The following is a 10,611-nucleotide window of genomic DNA, read 5'->3' as shown; positions in this document are numbered from 1 at the left end:
GGGGGCAAAGACGAGAAGTTCTGCTCTGGACGTGTTAAGTTTGAAGTGTTGGCAGGACATCCACTTGCCTGCTATGTGACCTTGGGCAAGCCACCCAACTGTTCTGTGCTTCAGTTTTCTCATCTGTAAAGTGGGAATCAAATTTTTGTTCTCTCTCACTCTTAGACTGTGAGCCTCCTTTAGGACAGGAACTGCATTCGACCTGCTTATCTTTAATCTCCCCCAACGCTTGGCACATGGTAAATGAATACAATCACCATCTTCATTATTATTATTAAAGTCCAGTTTCAGTGTTAGAGATCTTAATGCAATAGTAAAGTGAGGTATACGGAACTGTTAAAAAGAAATGATGGAGAAATCTGGCCTGATGAAATACTTGAAGTAAATGACAAAATTTAATGTGGACCTTGAAAGGTTTAGAAGCGCGTGTAATACTATAAAGCCAAAGGTGATAGCGGGGTGTCCCTATACTCTACTTTCTCAGCTACAATTATTGTTTGGTCATAGCTAACCAGTTAATTTGCTTTCAGCTTTGCTGTTTTGGCATTCTCCTGAGCTAATCCTTTAGAAAAAGTCGGAGCTTGAGATTTCCCTTCTTGTTTGCCGGAACCTGTACCAAGGACCCCTGTAAAAGGCAGAAGGCAGTCTATTTTCTGGGTCCTTCTCATTAAGTCTCCCATGCAGAACCTATTTGAGAACAAATACTTCTGAAAGGCTTCAAGTCTGATTGTATAAATTCCCTGCCGGGGGTGATTCTCCCAAGCTCTGTTTCATATCGGTTCCCTTTACTTACCTAGCACCTTTATCATATGCTTCCTTACAACCGTCATAGTTGGGAGTATGGTGCTTTGGTATTGCTAAATTGTGAGTTACTGTCACAGCCGCCGTAGATGCCAAAGAATGAAGCGCATGAATTGGACCATTTGGCTAAAGAAACAACATCCTCCAATTTTTTTTTCCAGCGAAAAGGTGGGGGGTTAGGGGGAAGAGAATGTGTGGAAAAAGGAGGTATTTCTCCTGCTGCGGGGGCTAAATTAATAATGGCTCTAACAAAGGAGTGGATTGACTCATCTGGCTACAATGCTAGAATGGGGTTTGGAACTAGACTAATTTGAGTCTCCACGGACCGGATTGGTTTCCACAAGCTGTAAATGAGATGTTACAGTAGCTGCCGAGGGCTGTGTCACTGCAGTGTGCTTCAAGTACACAAGAATGAAAGGCTAAATTTGTAGGGTTGAAGCAGTTCCTCCTCAGCAAGCAGAAACTGCTCACCGTTGGTTTCCTGGCTCTCCACCAGCTTTCTCCCATCTCCACATCAACTCTCTTTACCCATTACTCTGCAGCTCACACTCTCTCAGCTCTCCATAAGCCCACCTTCTATCAGTACCTCTCTTCAACTTTCCTGCTTCTAGTCTCTTATTCTCTGTTCCCCTGCCCCTTAAATCCACTGGAATTCAGCTCACTCCATCTTCAAAGCCCTCCTAAAATCCCACCTCCTCACCTCTGATGAATTCTCAACCCGATCGTGGCAGCTCAACATCACCGTTGGAACTTAAATATTTCATTGGTGTCCTCAGCACTCTTGTAGTTATGCATATTTCGTGTTGATACGTATCTGCCCTGGTCAATTTATTGCAGTGTTGGAGATCTAAACACCCTAGCAAAGAGAGGTTTGAAAGAGTTTGATAATGAAAGAAATGAAAATAGTCTCATCCTATGGTATTTTTATTACCTCCACTTGCATCCTTTACTTCCTAGTTCTATTTGTAATAATAATAATATTTGTTAAGCGCTTACTATGTGCCAAGCACTGTTCTAAGTGCTAGGGGGATACAAGGTAATCAGGTTGTCCTATGTGGGGCTCACAGCCTCAATCCCCATTTTACAGATGAGGGAACTGAGGCACCAAGAAGTTAAGTGACTTGCCCAAAGTCACACAGCTGCCAAGTGGCGGAGCCGGGATTAGAACCCACGACCTCCGACTCCCAAGCCCGTGCTCTTTCCACTGAGCCACACTGCTTCTCATAATAATATTTGTTAAGCGCTTACTCTGTGCCAAGCACTGTTCTAAGCGCTGGGGTAGAGACAAGGTTATCAGGTTGTCCCGCGTGGGACTCACGGGCTTAATCCCCATTTTACAGATGAGGTAACTGAGGCGCAGAGAAGTGACTTGCCGAAAGTCACCCATCTAAGTGGCGGAGCCGGGATTGGAACCCGCGACCTCTGACTCCCAAGCCCGGGCTCTTTCCACTGAGCCACACTAATTATTATAGGGAATAATTAGTAGGGAAAGATAGTAAGCGCTCAATAAATACGATTGATGATGATGATTAGTGGTCATCGTGTCTGTCTTTCTACCTCGTTAGATGGTAGGTTCCTGGAGGAGAGTGATTCTGCCTTGCTTCTGTTGTACTCCGAGTGTTCTGCCAAGAATCCCCTTCGGGAGATGCTCCATAAGGACCCTTGATGATCATGAAAGTGATCATCATCATCAATCGTATTTATTGAGCGCTTGCTGTGTGCAGAGCACTGTACTAAGCGCTTGGGAAGTACAAGTTGGCAACATATAGAGACAGTCCCTACCCAACAGTGGGCTCACGGTCTAAAAGGGGGAGACAGAGAACAAAACCAAACATACTAACAAAATAAAATAAATAGAATAGATATGTACAGGTAAAATAGAGTAATAGATATGTACAAACATATATACATTGATGATCGTGAAAGTGATTCATTCAATCAATCATATTTATTGAGTGCTTACTGTGTGCAGAGCACTGAAAGTGATGATGATGAAGAAGCCGCAGGTTCATCTGGATAGATGTCTCTATGTGTTGCCAATTTGTACTTCCCAAGCGCTTAGTACAGTGCTCTGCACATAGTAAGCGCTCAATAAATATGATTGATGATGATGATGATGATGATAGCCCTCTCCTGCTCTGCCCCATCACCTGTTCTAAGTCAAGGAAGGCAGGGATGTAGGTCAGTGGCTTTGGTGCCCCCAAAAGAGGGAGAGATTAGAATGGGACTCTGGCTGCCTTTTTGCTAAGGAGCAGCATGGCTCAATGGAAAGAGCGCGGGCTTGGGAGTCAGAGGCCATGGGTTCAAATCCCGCCTCCGCCAATTGCCAGCTGTGTGACTTTGGGCAAGTCACTTAACTTCTCTGGGCCTCAGTTACCTACCTGTATATGTTGCCAACTTGTACTTCCCAAGCGCTTAGTACAGTGCTCTGCACACAGTAAGCGCTCAGTAAATACGACCGATTGATCTGTAAAACGGGGATGAAGACTGTGAGCCCCACGTGGGACAATCTGATCACCATGTAGCCTCCCCAGCGCTTAGAACAGTGCTCTGCACATAGTAAGCGCTTAACAAATGCCTATTATCATTATTTTATTACTCCTTGCCTCCGTTGGCTGGTGCACACCCGATTTGACCAGGGGGTCGTCCTCTGCCTTCCAAGTGGAAGGAGAAGTTGGCAGGCGAAGCAGTCGAGGGTTGGGGACAGGACGAGTGCCGGTGGGGGAAGGAGGGGGGGAATCTCTTGCGCCCTTCTGGCCCCGCAGAGGGTGACTTGCCCAAGGTCACACAGTAGACAGAATATTGTCTGTCTCCCCCTTCTAGACTGTGAGCCCGCTGTTGGGTAGGGACCGTCTCTATATGTCGCTGACTTGTGCTTCCCAAGCGCTTAGTCCAGTGCTCTGCACACAGTAAGCGCTCAATAAATACGATTGAATGAATGAATGAATCTGGGGTGTGGGGAAGCGGGTGCTTGCCCTTTCTTCCCCAGCATCTTGCACTGTGTGGCTTGTCAGCCCAGCATCCCTGGGCCCGGGCCCTGTTGGGGCTGGATTTAATCAGGTCCAGGGATGGGTTGAGTTATTTCTCTTGCAGAAGCGTCCAGCGTTTCCTCATCCCCCGCCCCCCTGCGGGTCTCACGACCCAGTCCTGCCGAGCCGCCAGGGTGGGGCCGGGAGAGGCTGGACGCGGATTGGACGGGGGCCGGGTGGGGTCGGGCGAGTCTGACGAGGATTGGACGGCAGCCGGGTGGAGCCGGGCTTGGCCTTGGTGGGGCAGGGCGAGGCTGGACGCGGATTGGACGGCGGCCGGGTGGAACCGGGCATGGCCTTGGTGGGGCCGGGGGAGGCTGGACACGGATTGGATGAAGGCCGGGTGGGGCCAGGCGAGGCTGGACGTGGATTGGATGGCGGCCGGGTGGAACCGTGCATGGCCTGGGTGGGGTCGGGGGTGGCTGGATGCGGATTGGACGGAGGCTGGGTGGGGTCGGGCGAGTCTGATGAGGATTGGATGGCAGCCGGGTGGAGTCGGGCTTGGCCTTGGTGGGGCCGAGAGAGGTTGGACGCGGATTGGACGGGGGCTGGGTGGGGCCAGGCGAGGCTGGACGCGGATTAGACGGGGGCCGGGCTTGGCCTTGGTGGGGCCGGGCGAGGCTGGATGCGGATTGGATGGGGGCCGGGCGAGGCCTGGGTGGGGCCGGGCGAGTCTGACGAGGATTGGACAAAGGCCGGGTGGAGCCGGCCTTGGCCTTGGTGGGATGGGGCAAGGCTGGACGCAGATTGCACGGGGGCCGGGCAAGGCTTGGGTAGGGCCGGGAGAGGCTGAATGAGGATTGGACGGCGGCCGGGTGGAGCTGGGCTTGGCCTGGGTGGGGCCGGGCGAGGCTGGACGCAGATTGGACGGGGGCCGGGAGAGGCTGGACGCGGATTGGACGAGGGCCGGGAGAGGCCTGGGTGGGGCCGGGTGAGGCTGGATGCGGATTGGACGGCGGCCGGGTGGAGCCGGGCTTGGCCTTGGTGGGGCTGGGGGGGGGGGACGCGGATTGGATGGGGGCCGGCTGGGGTCGGGCGAGTCTGATGAGGATTGGACGGCAGCCGGGTGGAGTCGGGCTTGGCCTTGGTGGGGCCGAGAGAGGCTGGATGCGGATTAGACGGGGGCCGGGTGGTGCCGGGCGAGGCTGGACGCGGATTAGACTGGGGCCGGGCTTGGCCTTGGTGGGGCCGGGCGAGGCTGGATGCGGATTGGATGGGGGCCGGGCGAGGCCTGGGTGGGGCCGGGCGAGTCTGACGAGGATTGGACAAAGGCCGGGTGGAGCCGGCCTTGGCCTTGGTGGGATTGGGCGAGGTTGGACGCGGATTGGACGGGGGCCGGGAGAGGCCTGGGTAGGGCCGGTCGAGGCTGGATGCGGATTGGACAGTGAGCCCCCTGTTGGGTAGGGACTGTCTCTATGTGTTGCTAATTTGTACTTCCCAAGCGCTTAGTACAGTGCTCTGCACATAGTAAGCGCTCAATAAATACAATTGATGATGATGATTGGACAGGGGCCGGGTGGGGTCGGACCAGTCTGACGAGGATTGGACGGCGGCCGGGTGGACCCGGGCTTGGCCTTGGTGGGGGACCCAGCGAGGCTGGACGCTGATTGGACGGCGGCCGGGTGGAACCGGGCATGGCCTTGGTGGGGCTGGGGGAGGCTGGACGCGGGTTGGACGAAGGCCGGGTGGGGCCGGGCGAGGCTGGACGCGGATTGGACGAAGGCCGGGTGGGGCCGGGCTTGGTCTTGGTGGGGTCGGGCAAGGCTGGACGTGGATTGGACGGGGGCCGGGCGAGGCCTGGGTGGGGCCGGGAGAGGCTGGACGCGGATTGGACGGCGACCGGGTGGAGCCGGGCTTGGCCTTGGTGGGGCCGGGGGGGAGGCTGGACGCGGATTGGACGACGGCCGGGTGGGGCCGGGCGAGGCTGGACGCGGATTGGACGGGGGCCGGGCGAGGCCGGGGCGGGGCGGGCTCTGAGTTCTCCCGGCGGTACAGCTCACACAAATGCCGTTTTAAAGCAGTGTTGCCTCCTCGGCCCAGCGGGCCCGCAGCAGGCTCCCGGGGTCGGACGGCCTCCCCCGCCCTATCGGGGACAGGGGGCTGGGATCCGAGGCCCGACGGACCTATTTATTTTACTGGTACATATTTACTATTCTAGTTTATTGATAATGTGCATCTAGCTTTATTTGTATTTACTCTGATGACCTGACACCTGTCCACATGTTTTGTTGTCTGTCTCCCCCTTCTAGACTGTGAGTCCGTTGTTGGGCTCTCTATATGTTGCCAGCTTGTACCTCCCAAGCGCTTAGTACAGTGCTCTGCACACAGTAAGCGCTCAATAAAGACGATTGAATGAATGAATGGAGAGGTCGGGGAGGGAAGGGGCAGCGGGGTCCACCATCAGGCAAAAACTCCTCACCCTGGGCTTCAAGGCTGTCCATCACCTCGCCCCCTCCTACCTCACCTCCCTTCTCTCCTTCTACAGCCCAGCTCGACCCCCGGCCCCCTGGCCTGGAATCAATCAATCAATCAATCAATCATATTTATTGAGCGCTTACTGTATGCAGAGGTCTGTACTAAGCGCTTGGGGAGCACAAGTTGGCAACATATGGAGACAGTCCCTACCCAACAGTGGGCTCCCTCCGCATATCCGCCAAGCTAGCTCTCTTCCTCCATTCAAGGCCCTACTGAGAGCTCACCTCCTCCAGGAGGCCTTCCCATACTGAGCCCCCTCCTTCCTCTCCCCATCCCCATCCCCCCTGCCCTACCTCCTTCCCCTCTCCACAGCACCTGTATATATGTATATATGTTTGTACATCTTTATTACTCTATTTTATTTGTACATATTTATTCTAATTATTTTATTTTGTTAATATGTTTTGTTTTGTTGTCTGTCTCCCCCTTCTAGACTGTGAGCCCACTTTGGGTAGGGACCGTCTCTATATGTTGCCCAAGCGCTCAGTACAGTGCGCTACACACAGTAAGCACTCAAATATGATTGAATGAATGAAAGAATGAATCGCCGAGCCCCCCGCCGCAGCCACCGTCCACAGACACGGGTGGGTGGGAACAAGGGCAGGGCCGGGCCGGGGAACAGCCGGAGAGCAGCTGCCTATAACAATAATAATGATAATGATAATAATAATAACTGTGGCATTTGTTAAGCGCTTTCTGTGCGCCAGACTGTGCACGAAGTGCTGGGATGGAAACCAGCAAATCGGTTTGACATAGTCCCTGCCCGCCACGGGGCTCACTGTCTCAATCCCCGTTTTACAGATGAGGGGACTGAGGCCCAGAGAAGTGAAGCGACTTGTCCAAGGCCGCACAGCAGGCCTGTGGCGGATCTGGGATTAGAACCCAGGACCTTTGGCCTCCTGGGCCTGTGCTCGCTCCATTAGGCTGGCCTTTAGGTGGGAGCGACTCATTCTTTCCTTTTGGGGTTCCCCATCAGCTCAGGTTGGCAGCAGCTTCTGGCCTCCCTCCCTTCCTCCCTCAGCCCCAGAAAGGTGGGAGAGGGTCCTTCTCCGGGGATGGAGGGGGGCGCTTGGTACAGTGCTCTGCACACAGTAAGTGCTCAGTAAATATGACAATGAATGAGTGAATGTCAGAATAGCGTATCATGGGTTTGAGAGGTGAGAGGGGGTGACCGTGTCTGTGGGGCGGCCGTGTTTCGGGGTGGGCGTGCGTGTGTGTGTGAGAGAGAGAGGAAGAAAGAGAGAAAGAAAGAGAGGAGAGAGAGAGAGGAGAGAGAGAGGAAGAAAGAAGGAAAGGAAGGAAGGAAGAAAGGAAGGAAGGAAGGGAGAGAAAGGAAGAAAGAGAGAGAAAGGAAGAGAGAGAGAAAGGAAGGAAGGAAAAGGAAGAAAGGAAGAGAGAAAAAAAGAGAGAAAGGAAGAGAGAAAGGAATAGAGAAAGAAAGAGAAAGGAAGAAAGGAAGGAAGGAAGAAAAAGAAAGAAAGGAAGAGGGAAGGAAGGAAAAGAAAGAAAGGAAGAGAGAAAGGAAGAGAGGAAGAAAGAGAAAAGGAAGAAAGAGAGAAAGGAATAAAGGAAGGAAGGAAGGAAGAAAAAGGAAGGAAGGGAGGAAGGAAGGAAGAAAAAGAAAGAAAGAAAGGAAGGGAAAGGGAGAGAGAAAGGAAGAAAGGGAGAGAAAGGAAGGAAGGAAAGAAGGAAGGAAGGAAGGAAGAAAAAAGAAAGAGAGAAAGGAAAAGAGAAAGAAAGGAAGGAAGGAAGGAAGAAAGGAAGAAAAAAAGAAAGAAAGGAAGAAAGAGAAAGGAAGGAAGAAAGAGAAAGGAAGAGAGAAAGAAAAAGGGAGAAAGAGAGAAAGAGAGAGAAAGAGAGAAAGGAAGAAAGAAAGAAAGAAAGAGAGGAGAGAGAAAGGAAGAAAGAAAGGAAAAGAAAAGACAAAAAAGAGAAAGATAAAGCAAAGCTCCGGAGCGCGGGGGGCAGTGTGAGCCGCCTGGGCGGGCTTCCCTGCCGGGCGGCGCATTAGACGCCGAGCGCTTAGCGCAGTGCCTCGATAAATACGATTGAATGAATGAGTGAATGAATGGCCCGACTCCCGGTCGGCCGGCGCTGCTGCTGTGGGGATGGGATGGGATGGGACGGGATGGGATGGGATGGGATGGGATGGACAGGGGGCTCTCTGGGGCCGCCGCCTCGGACTTGCTGAGCGGCTCAGAGGTGTTGCCCCCCCGCCCCCCCCGACACACACACAGACACACACACACACACACACAGAGAGCCAGAGGCAGCCCGCCCGCCCCCTCCCCTGCCCCCTCCTCCCACCGTCTCCTGACATCATTCCATCCATCAGAGTCAGGAAAGGAGAACCCACCCAGGCTGGGAGCAGCCGGCTCCGGCTCGGGCTCCAGCCGCAGCCCGCAGCCCCCAGCCTCAACCCCCAGCCTCCAGCCTCATCCCGCAGCCCCTAGTCCCAGCCTCCAGCCTCCAGCCTCCAGCCCCGGCCGGCATATCCCCCCTGGGCCCGGGGGAGGCTGCGGCTGGGGCCGCCCTCTGAGCACCCCCGACCCTGAGGACTCGCAGCCCGGGAAGCCCCGGTGCCTGCCCTCCTCCTGCTGCTGCTCCTCCTCCTCCTCCTAGTGGTCCTCCTCCTCCCGGTGGTCCTCCTCCTCCTCCCACTGGTCCTCCTGCTCCTCCTCCTAGTGGTCCTCCTCCTCCTCCTCCTCCCGCTGGTCCTCCTGCTCCTCCTCCTTGTGGTCCTGCTCCCGGTGGTCCTCCTCCTCTTCCCGGTGGTCCTCCTCCCGGTGGTCCTCCTCCTCCTCCTCCTCCTCCCGGTGGTCCTCCTCCTCCTCCTCCTCCTCCCGGTGGGCCTCCTGGCGTCCCTGGGGCGGTCCCGGGCTCCGAGGGCGGGGGATGCCCGTCCCCCGGGCCGGGCGCCGGACCTGATGCGGAGGCCGGGGGCGGCGACTATGACCGCCTCTCTCCTCGGCCTCTGCCTCTCGGCCCCCCTCATCCTGGCCTGGGTCGCGCCGCCCGTCACTTCTTCATGGTGGTAAGTAAGTGCCTCCATTCATTCATCCCCTCCTACTTACTGAGCGCCTCCCGGCTGCGGATTCATCCATCCAATCGTACGTACTGAGCGCTCACCGGGCGCGGAGCACTGGGCTGAGCGCTCGGCAAGTCCAACTCAGCAAGAGAGAGAGCCAGTCCTTGCCCACAGCCCGGCCCGCTGAGAAGCAGCAGGGGACTCAGTGGAAAAAGCCCGGGTTTGGGAGTCAGAGGTCGTGGGTTCTAATCCCGGCTCCGCCGCTTGTCAGCTTGTCTCACTTCGGGTAAGTCCCTTCGCTTCTCCCGGCCTCAGTTCCCTCATCTGTCAAATGGGGATGAAGACTGGGAGCCCCATGTGGGACAACCTGATCACCTGGTATCTACCCCAGTGCTTAGAACGGTGCTCGGCACAGAGTAAGTTCTTAACTTTTAAATTTTTAGACTGTGAGCCCACTGTTGGGTAGGGACTGTCTCTATGTGTTGCCAATTTGTACTTCCCAAGCGCTTAGTACAGTGCTCTGCACATAGTAAGCGCTCAATAAATGCGATTGATTGATTGATTGATTAACAAATACCATTATTAGTGGGAGCAGCATGGCTTAGCGGAAGGAGCACGGGCTTGGGAGCCGCAGGTCGTGGGTTCCAATTCCCACTCAGCCACTTATCAGCTGTGTGACTTTTTGGGCAAATCACTTCACTTCTCTGCAGGGACTGCAGGGACGAGGACTGTCTCTATATGTTGCCAGCTTGTACTTCCCAAGTGCTTAGTACAGTGCTCTGCACACAGTAAGCGCTCAATAAATACGATTGATTGATTCTCTGCACCTCAGTTCCCTCATCTGGAAAATGGGGATGAAGACTGTGAGCCCCACGTGGGACAACCCGATGACCTTGTATCTCCCCCCGCGCTTAGAACAGTGCTTGGCACTTAGTAAGCGCTTAACAAATGCCATCATCATCATCACCAACCCCCCGACCCACCAGCCCACCGACCAATTCCCCCAAGCCCCGGGCAGGAGGTGTGGCGCGAGGGCCAGTCCAGTCCTGAGCCTTGCCCCGCAGTTGGCCTTCCGGTGCAAAATTCTGTAATGATAATAATAATAGTGATAATAATGGCATTTATTAAGCTCTTACTATGTGCAAAGCACTGTTCTAAGCACTGGGGAGGTTCCAAGGTGATGGGTTGTCCCACAAGGGGCTCACAGTCTTCATCCCCATTTTACAGATGGGGGAACTGAGGCTCAGAGAAGTGAAGTGGCTTGCCCAAAGTCACACA

The 10,611-nt window shown here is 54.6% G+C and overlaps 2 protein-coding genes across 2 annotated transcripts in view; one reads left to right on the top strand and one right to left on the bottom strand.

Annotated features, from left to right (window-relative positions):
• Positions 1-3,853: 3,853 nt before the first annotated feature.
• Positions 3,854-8,798, bottom strand: LOC119932853 (basic proline-rich protein-like). The gene is made up of 3 exons (XM_038751974.1): positions 8,740-8,798; positions 5,368-5,913; positions 3,854-5,081 (listed from the first exon to the last, which is right to left on the bottom strand). The coding sequence occupies exons 1-3, from the start codon at positions 8,796-8,798 to the stop codon at positions 3,854-3,856; spliced, it is 1,833 nt and encodes a 610-aa protein (XP_038607902.1).
• Positions 8,799-9,256: 458 nt separating this feature from the next.
• Positions 9,257-10,611, top strand: part of WNT2 (Wnt family member 2) — a 39,368-nt gene continuing 38,013 nt past the window's right edge. Inside the window, exon 1 of the mRNA XM_038753144.1 lies at positions 9,257-9,339. Within this exon, the coding sequence (XP_038609072.1) occupies positions 9,257-9,339 (83 nt within the window). The remainder of the gene's footprint in view (positions 9,340-10,611) is intronic.

The sequence above is a fragment of the Tachyglossus aculeatus genome, chromosome 10, assembly GCF_015852505.1.
Source record: "Tachyglossus aculeatus isolate mTacAcu1 chromosome 10, mTacAcu1.pri, whole genome shotgun sequence".
NCBI lineage: Eukaryota > Metazoa > Chordata > Mammalia > Monotremata > Tachyglossidae > Tachyglossus > Tachyglossus aculeatus.
The sequence above is the reverse complement of the archived record's forward strand: the minus strand, read 5'-3'. Positions and strand labels throughout refer to the sequence as shown.

Excerpts from the sequence above, each read along its gene's own strand:
- LOC119932853 (XM_038751974.1), bottom strand. The coding sequence starts at position 8,798 with ATGCCGGCCGGGGCTGGAGGCTGGAGGCTGGAGGCTGGGACTAGGGGC. Across the intron at positions 5,914-8,739 it reads ACTAGGGGCTGCGGGATGAG|GGCGGGGGAGGCCGTCCGAC; the intron begins GCTGGAGGCTGG and ends TGTCCCCGATAG. Across the intron at positions 5,082-5,367 it reads CCGGCCGCCGTCCAATCCTC|ACTCGCCCGGCCCCACCCAG; the intron begins GTCAGACTGGTC and ends AATCCTCGTCAG.